Genomic DNA, 18,038 nt, shown 5'->3' on the forward strand with positions numbered 1-18,038 from the left:
CACGTCGAGGCATGCCCCGTATTTACCGCCCGGTGCGTAGGTAACGACCGTGTCCTGAAGGAGCTCTGTCGAAGAAGCACGCCCAACTACCACGAGGAGTGCCTTCTCACGGCCGATTGGCAGATCAGAAACGGTCAGCGCTGACAATGGGGTGTGCGATTGGGTGTGTGTGTGTATGTGTATGTGTGTGTTTGTGTGTGAGAGAGAGTTCAGGGCTAGGACGGTGGCAATGGGCAAAAAGCGGAGGGGAACACAACGGTGCAGACGCCATTCAGGTCTTCATCATCCATGTTGGTATTGCTAGCTGGTTTCCTCAAGAATACACAACTGCAACATCAGAGGCAGAGAAAGACACTGTTAATAAGAGTTTCTTCTACATCATGCGTTTCTCATGCGTTGCTCCTGCTGCTCACCACACCTTGTGCAATCGGCATCTAGTGTACCTATAGGTCTATACCCTTTGAAAAACGGGCATCAACCAGCTCAACCTCATCGTCACCAGGAGGGGCCGCTTGGGCATCAATCACATCACACAATATCATGCACATTTCCAAGGGCCTAGAAAGAAAAGACCTGGGTACTTGGTGGAAGAAAGGGCAAGGAAAAAATGTATGCAGAAAGCAAAGAAGGGAATAACTCAGACACCGGATGTATGAAGACACCGAACCAAACCCCATTACGAAACGACGGTAAAAAGTAGACATAACAAAATTGCGTCAACACCAATCAATAGTTAACAAGGCCCTCAACCTAAAAAAATAAGAAGTAGAAAAAAAAAGGAGGGAGGGGCAACACCGAAGACAAACTGAAACAAAACAAAACAAAACAAAACAGCAACAGCACCAAAACCACAACTACTCAAACACCACGCCGACCAACGCGCAAGGCGGCCTCCAGCTGGCGGCGCATGCGGCGGCCCGCCGCACCCCTCTCGTGGGGCCCGAACACATCCGCCTCCCGGCCGAGCCTGCGCGCGAGGTACCTCAACGTGTCTTCCACAACCCTGCGGCCCGCAGCCTCCCGGTCTCCCTCCCGGTGCTGGTGCTGTTGCTGCTGTTGCTGTTGCTGTTGTTGTTGCTGTTGTTGTTGCTGTTGTTGTTGCTGCTGCTGCTGCTGCTGAAGGGCTCGCGCCCGGAACAGAACCCTCTCGGACCGCCGGGATGGTGGTGGCGGCGATGGTGATGGTGGTGGTGGTGGTGGTGGTGGCAATGGTGATGGTGGCAATAATGGCGGCGGCGGGGAGTAGTCCAGGGGTCCGAGATCGAAGCCATCTCCGCCCCAGCCACGCCCTTGTTCTTCTTCTTCTTCTTCTTCTTCTTCTTCTCCTCCTTGGCCTTCTTCTCCTCCTTGGCCTTCTTCTCCTTCTTGTGCTTCTTCTACTTCTTCTCCTCCTCCTTGGGGCTGGGGCTGGGGCTGGGGCTGGGGTTGATGCTGCTGCTGCTGTTGCGGCGGCGGCGGCGGCTGGAGCAGGGCCTTTGCCCTCTGCAGGGCGAGGGTGGCGACCTCCTCGGTGAGACGGACGGCCCTCTTCTCCCTGAAAGCCTGCACCAGCAGGCCGCACCGAACCGGGTCGTCGTGCTCGATCCACAGGTCAGCAAGGTCCCGGTCCCCCTTTTGCCAAAGCTTGGTCAACGACCACATGGCCGTTACGACGTTCTCGGGGGGGGGGAGGCTGGGCGCGAAGGCGGCGGGGTACCACTCGGCCTGTGGCCAGCTGTCGCGGAGGCTCTGGAGCTTCCTGAGGAGGCGGAGGCGGCGAGGGTCGGGGGCGCTGCCCTGGGCGGTGAGGGCGGCGTTGAGGCGGGCGGCGTGGGTGTCGACGTGGTGCGCGAGCGCCGTGGCGCCGAGGGAGGGGCCGGCCGGGACGTTCTCCCGGACCCAAGGGTTGACCACCCCGATGGTGGGAAAGGCGCGGAGTGGGTAGCGGTTTATCAAGTCCTATTAAACATGAAATTTTAGCTGGCATCCCATCCAGGTGGGTAGGCCTATTGCCACCAGCTCGTGCAACAAGGTCAACAATGGACGCTGGGGGTTGGTAGACGGGGGGCTATAGAAAGCATACCCGCACAAGGAGTAATTACCCAGGGGCAAAGGAATTGCAGTTGTAATGGGGCAACAGGGTATGGGACTTACATTCATACCCCTTTCAGAGGGGATGTTGCTGTTGTTGTTGTTGTTGCTGCTGCTGCTGCTGCTGCCGCTGGCGCCGCCGGCGGAGAGAGGGTTGGTAGACATATTTATTTCTTTAAAACGAAAGAAAAATAACAAAAAGACAGGACGAATTCAGTTGGAAGGGGAGAGAAAACGACAAAAGACGACGCAGACACAGACAGACAACACGAGTACAGAAGCAAAACACATGGCGAGGACATGGATGCACGACGAGGCTTCACGCCATTTCAACTTTCGGCGTGCACAGCAACGTCGCGGCGGGACACAGGAAGGAACTACAGCACATGGCCTACCAATTCTGTTTAGAGAGAGAGGGAGAGAGGATTCGGGTACAATGCGTATCAACTGCTAGGCTGGGAGCAGACAGACACGACAGTCTCCTAGAAGGAAGGCCACACTTGCTGCCTGTTACGTGTGGCCTGTGGTTGATGGCGTGCCCGCGTTATAGTGAGTCCATCCGCTGTACATCGGTAGAAAATCACCGATGGCCACTGATCTGCCCCGAACGTCACAGTGAATCAACAAAGGTAAGGTAGGGAGGTAGGGAGGTAGTCAAATGCCGGCTGGTAGGTACGTACTTCGTCATCTGTACCTACCTTAACCTTATACAGTGGGTTTCACGGGTGGCGCTCGCCAAGAGGAGCCCGCCGCGTGTAGGTGGATTATGTGAGCAATTGGGGCCTTGGGGCCTAAGAATTGGGGCTGGCTGCCGCTTTTCCTTTTCCCAACTACATCAACACCTAATACCCCTCACCTCACTCACTCTTTGGCTCTCATTCTTGGGCCCCTATCCTCATCAGTGATTTTCCCGCATGATTACACGTAGCCCAACTGCAACTGTAACTGTGCTGTCATTGGTCAAGGTCCTCCTTGGGTCACCCATGGACAATTCTCTGCCCTACGATGAGCCATCATGATGCACATGGGACGGATACTTATCGCACCTATGCCCGTAGGTGGCAGGTACGTACCTTGCAGAGGCAATGTTGCTGTCGAGACGCTAAAAGTTGTGGGATGAGACGTCGTGCCGCGCCCCACCTGCTGAAAATGGAGCACCAGTTGCCTCCGATTGGACCGACCTCAGTATTATCGCAAGCCGCTTAGAGCTCACCACATTTTCACCTTCACTTATATTCTCGCTCTCACGCTCTCCCACTCTCATTATAATCCTCACTCCCAGTCGAACTCTCATCCTCGCACCTCAAGTTCAAGTTCACCCTTACCAGGCGTTTCTCAGTAAGACGAAAAACGATATAAGCACTTGTTTAGATCGCAGGCATTTGCGGAGACGTTTCCCTAGAATCAAACATTGCGACATCTAGCACAACATTTCACATCCAACGTACCCAGCATCTCAGCTACCGTCCCTTAAGTCAAATACTGCTGTCGGTGAAAAGGCCCTTCTCTATCCAGTCTATCGACTCTGTCAACACTCCTCGCCACCTACACCTCCCCAGAGGCCTATTACACCTGTGCCCATCACCAAGGCCTAGGCGACTAACTGCTTGACAATGCCGAGTTATGCAATGTTCTATTCTGAGTTAGTGGCTGAGAGAGGCCGCAAGAGGCAAGGATTTAATTAATCGCAAGGATTCTGTCCTCATTTTTGGTATCAGTTGGAACACGGCCGGTGACCCGTGTCCAAGGCCAGGTCTGTTTCCTAGTGTAAAAACCATTATACTAGAGCTTGGTCTAGAGACATAAGACGCCCTGTCCGTCACAAGAATATTGTGACGTTGTACTCCTGGCCCAGCTCCATCCGGCCCCGCTCGGTTCCGCTCGGGAGACGTTTCTGTGCAGGAGTCAACAGTTCGTGTAAAGGAGGGAAGGTGCAAATATATTAGGTCAGATAAGATAAGAGATATAGTAGATAGGAGGCGGTGTCACTGGCGTCACAGGTCCCTCCTTCCTTCCCTATGCCGCCTCGGACATGTCAACAACAAATAGTAAAAACAACAGCAACAAGAAGAAAAACAACAGCAACAAGAAGAAAAACAACAGCAACAAGAACAACAGCAACAAGAACACCAGCAACCACCTCCCACCAATGGTCCGCCTCGCCTCTGCACCCAAAGACCCAGAGGCCGCCCGTCCGCTTCTGCCTCTGCCTTTGCCTCTCCCTCTGCCCGTACAAGCTGATGCCGGCCTTGAGCGAATCCTGCAACGTCTGGTCGCCGCCTTGGAAAGAACGTCAGGGAACGGCGCGTCCCTGTATCCACTTCTTCGCGAGGCAGAAGTCGACGTCTCCAAACCACCACACAACCTCACTCCCGTCCAGTTCCGTCGCCGCTTATCCAACGACATAACCTCTCGTCTTCTGCCTTGGCTTCCCCGCGAGTCCTTCTCCGTCGGCAGCGACGTCATCCTGCCCAAGCTCAAAAAGGCCGCCAAGGCCTGGAACGTCGAACCAAATCGCATCCTCTTCTGTATCGCCTTCGATTACGTGCGCCAAGGACAGAAGTTCTTCGCGCGTCTTCGCACTCTTAGTAACGAATGCAGCAACTAGGACCGTTGCATCGTCGTGCTTTGCGATTGTGCTCTTGACCGTTCGCGCTCCTACAAAGTCGCCAACACCAACACGCAAAAGACGGCAGGCATCACCCTGAACGACATCAATCACGCCATAAGACGTTGGGCTGCAGAGGCTGGTCGCAGCCCAGGCCGGGAATCGAAATGCAGTTCTGAGAATCACGACTCGGATCAGGAAACCAATCGTGGCGACGGCGACGACGACGAAGACGACGCCGATCCCCACCAAGAGCAAGGCCAGAAGCATCAAAAAGACAGCGACAGCAACAGCGACAGTCAAAATCACGAATTACCCCCGCATCCTCATCACGGACAGGAACCAGCCAGGCTTGAAAGCGCAAACTCGAAATCGAATCCGAATCAAACCTCAACTGCAAACCTAGACAAAGCGGATGAGACCAACTCCAACACGCCACTAATATCCGAACACTTCCAAGACGTGCAAAATCTGTGCGACGACCGGCACTGTGATACGTCGATCGAACTCGGAAGAGCATCGCCACGGCAAAAGCTCCTGCGAACCATTGACAGCTTTGGAACGGACGACGGCAACCCTGAAGGCCTAGACCAAGAGTCGGACGGAGAGTCGGACAGAGAGCCGCTACACGAGGGCCCCTCCACGCCCCCCACGCCCTCCACAGCCTCATTCAACTTTACCTTCAGCCCCATCAAGTCTCCGCCGCCCGTGGATAATAAGCCCCCCATCTTGGCTCCGGTGACACCGAGGACGCGGATGAGGACGGAAAGCCCGTTGGCCAAGGAGGGTGATATTGAGTTACCCCAACTTACTCTGTTGCAGGCTTCCCCGAAAGAACCTCCGCTCACAATGCCAGAACACCAAGGCCAGAAGAGGGCGCGCCTCTCGGAGAACGCGTTGCCACTGATACCCCCCGATGCAGTTCCCGAACTCATTAACTGCAACAGGTGGATCGAGGGGAAGTGGTTAAACGATGCCGTAGGAAGCATATGTCAGTCGCAGGGGCCCGGAGTCGGTTTCGTTGATTCGCTCGAGCTTAGCAAAATGGTGGCAAGGGACGGTTCAGATTACCAACTCCAGCCCCGCGTGGCTATTGGGCCAAACGGGGTCCTTCGAAGCAACATCGTCATTCTGCCTGTATCGGTGAGCGAAAACCACTGGTGCTTGGGGCTGATTCGGAAGTTGGGCGATGTGGTCGAAATTGTCGGTCTGCACGACTCCCTCCCATCTTCCAGGGGCTTGGAGCTCGTTCAGCAAGTTTTCAACGTCCTCATCGAGAAATACCTACCCGAGACGCCTGCCATCCGACGCAAGATGATACCGCTGCTGACGCCGACGCAGCCTAATACCGACGACTGCGGAATCTATGCGTTTGCCATGAGTCTTTTCGTTCTTGCGGATAGACAGGCCCCCACGAAGCTCCACGGAAAGCTCTGGCGTCGGATCTTTGCCGCCTGCCTCGGGGCCCAGGACATTGCCTAGGAAGAAGTCGTCCCCAATCCCGGGTCAAAGGCCGCTGACACCGAGTTCGCCGAGAATTTTGAAGCGCCCAGCCGAGCCGCCTTCAACGGGGACGCATTCGAACATTATGCTGCAGTGACAAAACAGAGAGCTGAATGGGATATGGCGTGGAGAGACCGGCTCGCCGGCTCCCTCAAGGAAGTTGCTGAGGAGATGCAGACACTGTGCGCCAATGTGACGATGGCAATTGCCGTATTCAAGGTCCTCAATGAGGCCGCACGGAGGGAGGTCGGGAGACTTGAGCTCGAGCTCGAGCATGCAAGGGCGCGACAAATGATTGGCCTGGCCGAGACGCTGGGAGGAGGGGGTCCGACGCCCGGGAGGCTGTCGACTATGGCGAGTAGGGTTGCGCAGACCAGTTCCTGGATAAAGGCTGCGATTAATGCGCTCGAAATGCTGGAGAGGGTATCTTTGCCCCGGGCTGAGGAGGGGATGGCTAGGAAGTTTAAAGCTCTCGACGGATAGATAGATATTTTTCCTCTTTAGAGAAGGGCGTCGCAATTCAATTTTAGTGGTTTCCAGCCGGCGTCATGGCCATGACGGGTTGTGGTTTTAGAGTTTAGATGGCATCACCAAAAGGGGTTTACCTTACGACCAGTTTGATGATGATGGGAAAATGGACGTTTAATCTCCTCGCGCTGCATTATGTGCCAACTTGGTTTGTTTTATTTTATTCTTAAGGTGATTAGAAGCATCCTTCCTGGGTCTTCTTTAGATGCCCACCTGCTGGCTTTTTAGGTGAAAGGAGCGACGTATCATGGTCAACCGGCTGTTCTCTCGAAATGTAGAGTTTAGTGGGAGTTGAGAGTCGAGAGAAGAGCTGTGCAGCGTAATAACGGGGAGTCGCTTGAGATGCAGGAATTCTCGACGGTGAAGGCGTGTGTCCCGGGCGCAGCGGCCGGAAGGCAACGATATTTGCCCTGAATACCGTGACTTTGGTGGATATAGTGGTGGAAAAGACGCTGAAGAAACCGTGACCTAGAAATTGCGACCCGGAAATTTGACCTTGGTGGAAATAGTGACGGAGATATCGATTTTGACCCTGAAAATCGTGACCTTAGTCGACTTAGTGGTGGACAAGGCGCTGAATGAACACGGCACCACACCGTAGCCCCCCGCCTGATGTCAGTACGCCCTGCAATGGTCAGGCGCCCGTGTTCTTCAGCAAGACTGGTAGATACCAGTAGGTAGGCGGGCATACACGCATGCCATGCTTGCCTCACTGCACTGCAGCAGCCATGACTTGTTAGCAATCCCAACGCTCTGGCTGAAGTTGGCGTGACTGAGGACATGCTACTAACTATGACGACAGGTGAAGGGCGAGGCTTAGGAGACTAAATAAAAAGGGAAAGCAACTGAGATGAAGTGAGGATGTTGTTGAGTCCTAAGATTGTATACAGCGGGGGCATCGTTTTAGCATTCACAATAGAAATCAATCTCGTCCGTCGTGAACATGCTTGCGCATGCTACGCGTAGATCTAATTCAACCTAAAAAGCTAGACCTCTACAGTATGAGACGCTAGAAAACACGAACGTTGGTCCACCGCCGCCAATTGACCCGCTCTCTCTTCAGTTCACTCTGTGCCACCCTGCTTAGCCCACTCCGATACCCGCCGGCTGGTGAGCTGTGAGCTACAGACAGACTTGCCGTCTTGCCGTCTTGCCGTCTTGCCAGAACAGCCCTTCGCCTAGCATCGTCATGTCCAGTCCAGCTAGCGCACTTTCGACAACAGAACACTGGGCCAACCAGTCGGACATGACGAATCCCTGTAATCTCATCTCGTCCTTCAATATACCGTTGAGAAGCTTGGAGTTGTCGCATGCATACGAGTTGTTGACCTAGCTGTAGGAACACATGACGCTCGCGACGCCCGCCTTGACGGCATCTAGAAATGGTTAGGCACACAGTTCGTATAAGGTCCTGTCGTTGATGTTGCTGGAAATGGCATTAGGCAACCCCCACTCATGCTCCAGGTCGAGGCGAGCCACCACTCTTTCTAGTTGCTTCACTAATGTAGGGTTTTTTTATTCTTTGTTTTCTCTTCTTCTCTATCATTGATTTAAATGACGCCTCCTGCATTCTTACACTTGGTACTGATGAGCGTAGGCGTCATGGGCATTGCAGGCTATAGCCGGCATGGCAGGATATCATAAGCAGCTGACTTTGGGCGGTAGCGAGCAGGCCTGGTGATGCACCCTACAGCCTTAGCTAGGAAGGCAGGAAATACCACCAGACGTGAATACGTTCTTTCTGCCTCTTGGTGATGTTTATCTTAACCCTTGGTGTGGATCTCAATGTTGATGATGAGAGAAGGCCGACAGTAGTGCAGTCTCGTTGGCTCACGGGGTAGATCTTCAAGTTGATGATTATGTCAGTAGCTCGAGGATGGTGGGGGAATTCAGGGGGGTAGGGCAGGCAGTTCAGCTGCACCTATTGCCAGCCGCCGCCACAGCCCATCATCGAGCACGTACATTGCATGGCAGGCAGAACCCACGGCTGAGATCCTTCCTCCCTTCCCGTAAGGATGAAATACGTACCTCCCTTTCTTTCGGGGCTCCCAGCGCCCAGCGTCACCACTAATCGCCATAGACTCTCTCTCACACACATCAATGCATAATCGTGGCCGCTCGATCATCGTTTCCGAACCACGTCCTACTCAATCCCGCGTAATTTCCGCCATCTCTGCTGGTACCAGCCACCACACACACACACACACACTCTCTCTCTCTCTCTCTACATCGCAATACCGGCTCACGAAGTTGTGTTCTTCGCCAAAAGCGACCGGGACGAATGCCCACTGAGCAGTCGACAAAGAGAGTTTGCCCCGAAGCGCTCTTGGGGTCCTCTGGCACCTAGCAACAGAAGCCTGCAGAAGCATATCTCGCCACGAAGAAGCCCTCGAATCAAGGTTGTTCGTTAGTGGTAGATCATGGGTGGGGGAAGTGTGTTGAATGTGGAATCGAGACCTGTCGGATCACTTGTGCAAGTCTCGATCTGATCTGTGGAAGCCTTCTCCTGGTAGCGAGCGGTACCAGACAATGGCCATTTCAGTCAGCATCCGATCAAACCCAGCCAGTTGGACAAGCACCGGCGTCGCGCAGTCACTCCCAGGGAGAAGCAGCAGAATTTGGCACGCACGGTCCTCAGAATGGTGGCACCCTTTGCCGACGGAAATGCTTGGCTGGGAACTGTTGGGTATACGGTATTAACCCAATCTGAACTGACCCGACCCTAATGACTAATAACATGCAGATAGACCGCCACTCCTTGAAAAATCCACGTCTCATCAATGGGCCCAATTGGCATCAAGCAGTCTACGACTACGACCGCTTTGTGCGCAGAGATTAGCCACCCTAACCCTAACCCGAAGAACTTACTTATGAAAAATGATCTATTCACCAAGCCACCATGGAAGCCCTCTCCAAGACCATACCCGCATTCATTCCAAGCCCGTCTCTCACGACCAAACACGTATCCCATTGTTGTCACCATGACAAGGAGGGATATAATTCACGATCTGTTCTCGTATTGGACCGAAAATCATGAACGGATTCGGTAGGCTCTGGGGCTCACGCAGTCGACTGGCGCGTTCGAAGGGGGTGGTTTGTAGAGAAACGGCACTGGAAGATGGCGTTCTTTTTCTTCCAACCAGCTTGGACGTGGAGAGCCTGGAGAAAAGCATACAGTTCAACTTATTGGCTGCCGCAATTGTTGACGTCGCTGTCTCAGAAGATGACAGGAGGAAGCGTGGGTAAGTCCGGGTTTGGCCCGGCGTCGATCGCATTTCGTTTCACGAGTGACGGCATACGGATTTGACCATTCACCTCCAGAAGCTCGTCGCCGTCAAGGTGAAAACGTTTGAATGACCGATCTGCCTTACCGAGGCATCCGTTGGTGCTTCCCTCGTTTTTTTCCCGACGGGTCAGGGGGGCCCTCCTCTCAAGTCTCGACGGTCGTCCAATATCGCTGCTCACCTCATGATTCTCGTAATAGGCGCCAGTAATGGCTTGAAAGTCGGCCCCAGAGTCCTAGAGCCAGCTAGTCGCTTACCTTAAGGACTCGCTGGGCGGCTTCGACAAGAATGCGCAGAAACAGGCAGAGCTTGTGAGCCGTATACCAGATCGCCCCGTTCGCTCATTGCGACAATTGCTAACCTGTCATTGATGCGCAGATGCTCACCCAGGCAAAGGTCTCCCCCAACATTCACAACTACCTCGTCTATCTTTTCTCCAGCCCCGAGCCACTGTAGGGCGTGCAATGCTCCGTCCATGACTACCACCTCGTGCGGTCCGCCGCCGCCATCATGATCAAGAACAACGTGCGCACCAGCTGCAAGCAGATCCCCGAGAGCAGTCTGTCTCTCATAAGATGGCTGTCCCCGTGACGAGGCAATACTTACTCGGGGTATAAATATCACAGTACCTACTAGATTACATGATGTTGAGACGCAGATGCCTTCCAGGAGGACTCGCTGTTAGTCATGCGCGGACCATAGGGCAGAATGAATGGCAGGAGTCGTAGCCATTATCGTGGTTGAGCTTGCGGGGTCGAGGTTGAATGGATGGAAATTGAGTGGTCTAGATGAACTGGATATCATCCCCATAACATCATTTTGACATTATAGGCGACAAAAAATGATATTATTGGGATGGGGGTCTCTAGTGCCAACCTGTCTAAGCTCTCGGCATCTTCACAAACTCCTACCCCTTCACCCCCTATCCCCATTGCCACCAAGATGGCTGCACACGACCAAGTTCAAATGCCCCTCACCGTCACCCTCTTCGTCCCGAGAATTATCTACATTCTAATCCACCTCATTCTCACTAGCCTAATGGCTTAGCTAGGTGAGGAGATGCCACAAAGAGAAGGGAAATGAAGTTCACTTTGCTTATTGTTATTATCCCTGCCTAGAGATCTACCTGCGTAAAGAAAACTACTACCTAAATCTTCTTGTGTGTCTCGGTGTGGCAGCAGCCGGTCAGCTCCACTCGGGCCGTGAGACTCTACCCGGGGCCGAGTATCGGGGGTCTTCTAATCAAGCAATCCGTCTGTCTCCTTTTCTCCTTTCGGAACCACCAACTCGTTTGACTTGATTCTCCCATCTACCTCTAAAGAACGAGCGCTCTCGTTATTGTGTCTGTTGGATTACTCAGCCAGAATACAGGGAGCCGGCCAGTAGCAGCAGTCGGCCGCGGCAGCGGAATCCGGAGATCCAACCTCCAAGTGATGTCTTCACTACTGCTGCCGCTGCCAACCTACCTATTTTCTTTCTATACACATATACACACCAGAATACAGTACCAGTTTTGACCTTTCGTTGCTTAATTTTGAACTACTACCCGTATGGGTATCCTGTGATATCAACAATGTCCTCTCATATTCAGCGGTTCTCGTCTCCGCCAAACACGCTCTCGCTCCGCCGCCGACTAGGAAACCGCAATGCGGAATGCAGCTCTAGCCTCCTCCCGCAGCATGACTGTCTCGCTCGCCGCGCGCCGCGCGCAGGACGCTGTGGTTCAGGAGTTTGGTGTGTCGAGTCGGCGCGGCCGTGTGGTTATTTAAGTGTTGGGCGAGCTGCTTGTTTAGAAGCCCCAGAGCCCAGGTTCACAAGATTATCAGCAAGGGGTCCCTTAGTAGTTTTTCCTACTCTGTTTTTTTCCTTCGTTTCCCCCCCCTAACAGGGTTTCTTTACTATTCAGTAAAAATAGGCGACCTATAGTGCAAGTGCAGTCGAGGACAGGACATGACAGGACCTGAGGTGAGGAAATTAGAGTACTTAACACTTCACCCTGTAGACCCGCTGTCACCGACCTAGGCCGTGTTCACTTGGCGCATTTTCGAGCACGGCACTTGTTCAGCGTGTTCAGCGCCTCAACCCCTCCACCATGTCTACCAAGGTAACGATTTTTGCCCTGGAAATCGTTACCTGCGATTTTTAGCGCCTCAACCGCCCCCACCATGTCCATCAAGGTCACGACTTTTGGGTCACGATTTCTTCAGCGCCTTAACGACCACTTGAGTCCTGACCAGCTGCCGCCGCCTGCTGGCAACAAAATACATGCTTGCCATGCAAGGAAAGGAAGGCTTGCCTGTATTTCTCACTCACTTTAACCACCAACATCTCGCTTTTGACGGCGACATTCATCCCACCATCTATCCTCTGGAGTACTTGCTACCACTCCACGGCTGCCCTTGCCGCGACGACGCCATCTCTCACCTCTGCAGTCCCTGTCCACTCTAACTCCAGCCCGATTCAAACATAGACGACATGTTCATGGTTGGGTCTTGATGAAGACCCGTTGGGGCACTCAATTGCTCATTGCCACGAAATGCTGCAGGCTTGAACACCAATCGTGAGCTGCGTTGACGCCAAAAAAAAAGGCAAATCGAACCTTACGCATAGGTCTGGCGTGGTCTAACAATGTCTAAGCTTCAGGGAGATAAATTTCAGCCAAGAGATTCGAGGTGTCTTGATTGACATCATGAAAAGGTCACATGTGTATAGATTCCTTGCTGGCTTTGTTGCTGCTTTGGGCCGAGTATGGTTCAGTGTGGCAAGGAGAACAACGCGCCGCGTTACGAGTGGAGCTGGACCACCGGGAGGTAATATATGAGGCACTTTTCAACTAGAGTTCGCGCGGGAAATGATGAATTAGTCGAGGAAATGTTTTGGTTGGTGCAAGAATCCCGCGTCGAATTGGGCGGCACGGGATGCTGCACCAACATGGGTAGCGGCCTACTTATCGGTTATTGGTCACTTAACAACAAGATCCTTTGCCAAGAGCGGCGTGTAGCTGGTTTTAGCGCCACCGTAACAAGCTGCCGCTGGAGCCAGCCTGATTATGTCGTCGTAACCGCCCATTTACGCGCTCCCGTTTTGCCATCTTTCATCAACAGTTTTGTCTACATCTTGTCGTTGAAGATATGTCTCATGGGGAGCAAGCACCTGGCGATATTTGCCAGGTCCTATGCCTTACCGCGGAGGGTCGTGAGCCCACCGCGTGTCGCAAAATGTCGTCTCATACAAACACCAATCAGCTCATCCAGGACAGGTTCGACCACATTAGAGCCGTCCAAAGCAACGACAACGGCAAATTCCAGGACATTGACACAATGTATCGTTGGCTCTTCCCAAATGGAGTATTCGACTCGGAACGATTCAGGATAGCCATATGCCATAGTCGAAAGCGTGATTGGCTTTGCTGCGCAATTTTAACACAAGACCAGAACACCACATCAGCGCGTAGGACGGCATCAAAGGTATGGGCTGTGGCCGAGGATGAGTTGAACTCCTTTTTTGGAACCGACGTTGCCGGCAACACCTGGAGAGAAATAGGATCTTTTGCGAAGAAGGCGCCAGAGTGGCATCGGGCCAGGGTAGCCCTAATTGCTGCGCGGGAGAAGAGATGGAACAGCGAGTCGCCCAACAAGCGTGTTTCCGTCACCAAAAGCTGGGCACCATATGATATGAAGACGGCCGTAGGTATCTACGAGGTGAGCGCAGACGTTCCTTCATTATTGGTAGTAGTATGCTGACCCAAAAAGTCATCAACGAGAACGGACTCTGAGACGCCAACCGATGAAAATGAGCAAGGCAGCCACGCTGAGCCAACACCGAGGCGGCCTCCGACGCAAACAGCGTCGGGGCGGCTGGGAGAATTGGTGTTACGCGGGATAGGAGTACGAGCCGGCCTCCGCGAGGCGCAGATGTGGATGCCAACACAGTCGATACGATCATCGTCTCATCGGGACCCCTCGTAATTCAGACGTCGCCCATCGTTCAAGCAAGAGGGGAGAAGCGAAGCCGAGGCTTGGAAACGAATGCAGACCACCCGAATCCCAAGCGACGAGATCTTCATTGTTCAGATACTGGCCCACGAGATATCCTGGACGAAGACACCATTGAATCTCACACGTTAGGTGACGACCTCTCAACAGAGACCATCTATGCCGCATTACGTATTCTTCAATGCGCACTTGGGGCCGGACTTGAGATAATTCACCCTGATACGCCCCAAGCGTTTAGAAGGTTTGCTGGGGAGTCTAGAACGCAGCGGTTATTCCCTCTATGCCACGAGGGTCATTGGGTTCTCGGTGTCCTGGGCGCCAATCAGGACATCCTTCGGGTTTACGACCCCCAGCCCTACCCGAATAAACGTCAAGCGATCAAAGCAAGGCTGACCGCTTTGTTTTCGACCACACCGCCCGAGGTCAAATTCACCGCACCGCTTCTGCAAGAGGCTGAAGAGGATTCGGGGCTACTCCATCTTCTTGCATCCGCATTCTATATATCTCTCAATATGGAATTACCGCGGGAGGTGGATCAGGGTTTCTGGCGTGAACTTTTGCGCGTTCTACTCATGCCCTTGTCGGAGCACGATGCCTACATCGTCCGAACCTACGTGCTTGGTCAACCGCTGGTCCTGGAAAGCTGTCCCGATAAGGTGGCAATGCCAGACAACAGCATCGATGTTGGCGACATACCTGTATCCCTTGAACCTAAAGAGGCCCTGAAACTGCTTGATCGCCTCTATTTTGAATCACTTGCTGCCTATCAGAGGGTGGAGTTATTTTCGTCTTCGGTGTCGTCTGCGCTGAAAGTTGTCATTACCCTGGAGAGCCAAGCTAAATCTCGGTGCGAACACGAAATTGGACAAATTGGCGTCGATGTTATTGACGCTGTCATACGTTTGAATAGGTTGAAGGTATCCTTTAAAGACATCCAAAATCGTATCAAGTCCACTCACACAGAATTGTCTAGCATTCTAGGTCGCCTGGCCATCATAGACAAGTAGCATTATCGTTATAGTAAAACAGCAATGTGTTTCCTTTAATTGTGCATCTCAATCTTGACAAAATCCAACATGGCGGGTTTGTGCTTGCCCGGCAAACCACGCACCTCCTCGTCCCGAGCTTCCCACTCATCCGCATCTGAGAGACCCCGGACCGGATGTCGGCGACTGTCGACACCGGCCCGACGAACACGCCGGGGGCTGGGGCGGCTCTACTCGTTAACGCGGCCAGTGCTTCATCTCTATTGTCGGGTCCGCCATGGCCTGATTGCGTCTGCTACTGAGTATTAGAGTGATGCTGAGAATAGCGGACGCGTTGTTCAGGCAGAGTGCGATTTTTACTAACGTGCGAAGCTGCGTGGAGGTTGGCATGAGAAGCAAGGTCCCGGTGGCAGTTGTAGTCGACAGTGTGAGAGAAGATGGGTACAGGTAAACCCGAGCGATATTTCTCACCTGGCATCGGTTAGACTGCGACGGTGAAGGATGGCTCAGGGCGGAAGTAATACTGCAAAACTGCGCTGCAGTCGGTGGCGACAGCTCGTCTCCGATATGAGAGAATAGAAACCTAGGGGAAAATCGACAAGAATGATTTGAGACGGCGTTGAACATGTCTTGTTGCAAGGTTTGGTACCCTTGGGTGGAAAATGAGGAAGGGCCACAGGATATGGTAACAAAAGACAAAGACAAGGACATATGTTGGCTCAATCCGCAACAACAATAAGGGGTCGCTTTGAAATTATTGTCATTGTTTGCTTGCCGGCGCAGGCCACAGAGAGATGGGAGGAAACAAACGGAGAGCTGCCTTTACCAGATTAATGACAAGTATTACGAAAAGAGCGGAGATTGGGTACCAACGAAATGAAAATGAAGCAACAACAAAAGGCCAAAACAGGTTGGATCAAGCAACAGCCATGGCCCACACATGATATTCACTCCTTCGGGCCCTTCGTTTATCTCCTCAACCGACATTGCGGTGCCATCGCCCGGCCAAAAGATGACGCACCCAACGGCAAGGTCACTCCTCTGATCCCGCCACACGTTATACTCGGCGGCGGCGTCTACGGGCCGCGTCGATGCGCGCCATTTGTATTCATAAAGATATCGCCCACTTCCATGTCCTCCCTCAACAAGGTTCCTGACAGCCCTGGCCAAAAGCTAATCCCGCAGCAATCTCTCGACCTCTTCTTTCACCGCTGCGCCAATACAGCTAGTAATCTCTTGCCGTTGCGCCGGCGTCAGCCTGTCACCAAACTCTTCACGGCCGACATTGGCAGCCGAGTTTCTCGCTGCATGCACGTTGCCCTTCAAAGCCGGGTGGAAACGGCGTCTTGTATGGATCCAGCCCGAGTAGTTCGAAAAGGGTCGGCGAAGGAGCACTGCCCGGGTGGAACTGGCAGTTGAAGTATTCCACGGAGCATACTGTGCGGTAGATTGGAGAGGCTTTATGTTTTAGAGACGGTTGGCAGATAGTAGGGAGAAGTGTGAGAGCGAGAGAGGGAGAGAGGGACTGAGAGTGAGTAAAATGGGATATGCGGCTTGAGGTACTTGGCTGCCTCTAGACTACCTTGCGACATGACAGCTTGTGTTCCCACGCTCGAAGGAGTCGACGTGGGCGGCTGCTGCTTTTGGGGGAAGACCAATCTCATCATAACCAGAAGGCTGGCGGCGAAGACGATGAGGGGCTAATGTGGCGACAACTGCTCGGAGGCTTTCTTTTCGTCATGTGACAACCTCGGAACGCACGTGTGACAAGATCGATGGTCTCTCGGAGGATAGGGAACGGCCATGCTCGGAGGATGCTGCAGAATGTTGTTGTTGCCGGCGGTGAAAGTTCTTCTGGCCCTGGCGAAAATCACGTTGAAAGAGTAGACCCATCTCCAGCCACTCTTTTCCACGGAAATGAGGTCAAAGACAAGAAACAAGTTGGGGAAGGAGATTATATGGTAGCATCGAGTACAAATGTCAAGCGACGGGCCTCGTGATATCAATGCGTATACGGCAGGGGAGGCTGGTAGTGCGACAGCTGAATATAGCAAGAGACTAGGAAGGATATGACAGCGTCACTTTGAATGAGGCCGTGAAGCTGGAACGAGCGCGAGGGTGAGTGTTGGAATCACAGGGTATCTGTTGTATACAACAGGACTGCCCGTATGGGCTGGAGCTTGCTGAATATCAATATGGTATATTTGGAAGCTGTAAATCGGTATATAGAAGAGAAAGTAGAAGGTTGGCAGCAGCAGCAGCAGCGGAATTGTAGATATAGCTGTTGGTAACCTGGAGATACAATCTCCAAGCTCCGCTGCTGCTGACCGCCTGTCTGTATTCTAGTTATGTAGTCCAGCAATAGCAGCTGCCTGATTTAGGGCCAGATTTGCTTCTGTAGAGGGTGAACTATACTAGACCGCTTATGGGGGGGGGGCTAGAATATTAACTACTACCAAAGGTACCGTCATTAATTCTTCAACTTTTGTCAGCTACTCTTTTGTAAAAGCAAGCCTTGTAAATGCAGCTTCCTTGGTAATAAACGGCCTTTTTACAGCATGCCACTTACAGAAGTTGGCCTTTCTTAAAGCCCGTTTGAGAGTACTAGTGCTTACAAGAGACCCTATATCTTATAAGAGCTGTTGGTGTATATACCGGTAATTAATTTAGGTAGAACGAAGTATAGCCTGTTTCTATACCTTTGATAGTTTCTCTAGCCTTCTTTTTTGGGGTTGTAACTTAAATGTGTAGTTAATACAATACCGTTAAAGTGTTTAAGTAACTGTAGTGTAGGAGCAGTTGAAGAGCTCTGCAACCTTGCGGTGAGTTCTGCCAGCCAGCATGAGGGCTGTAATAGCTACCTGCTGCATCTCAGAGAGCTCATTGTCAGGGCTTCAATCCCCTAGAAGTATAGAGCAAAAAGTACGTAAACCGGCCTCCATTTGCTGAAGTTGTAGTAGTTGGAAGAAAAGTTGGTGTTTCTAGGAGACGCATCGAGACGCGTGCACGATAAAAGTGGTGCAAGACTTTTGACCCACTACTGTACAGTGTACCCTGGTCGGTT

At 52.7% G+C, this 18,038-nt stretch overlaps 2 protein-coding genes across 2 annotated transcripts; one reads left to right on the forward strand and one right to left on the reverse strand.

Annotated features, from left to right (window-relative positions):
- Positions 1 to 858: 858 nt before the first annotated feature.
- Positions 859 to 2,235, reverse strand: EsH8_XII_000051 (uncharacterized protein; the record flags this gene model as incomplete). The annotated part of the gene is made up of 2 exons (XM_083273814.1): positions 859 to 1,938; positions 2,134 to 2,235. 2 exons carry the CDS (start codon positions 2,233 to 2,235, stop codon positions 859 to 861), a joined length of 1,182 nt encoding a protein of 393 aa, XP_083120428.1.
- A 1,867-nt stretch (positions 2,236 to 4,102) lies between these two features.
- Positions 4,103 to 6,160, forward strand: EsH8_XII_000052 (uncharacterized protein; the record flags this gene model as incomplete). Its single annotated transcript, XM_083273815.1, has 2 exons — positions 4,103 to 4,615; positions 4,679 to 6,160. 2 exons carry the CDS (start codon positions 4,103 to 4,105, stop codon positions 6,158 to 6,160), a joined length of 1,995 nt encoding a protein of 664 aa, XP_083120429.1.
- Positions 6,161 to 18,038: the final 11,878 nt, after the last annotated feature.

This window comes from Colletotrichum jinshuiense, chromosome 12 (assembly GCF_051148585.1).
Source record: "Colletotrichum jinshuiense chromosome 12, complete sequence".
Classification (NCBI taxonomy): Eukaryota; Fungi; Ascomycota; class Sordariomycetes; order Glomerellales; family Glomerellaceae; genus Colletotrichum; species Colletotrichum jinshuiense.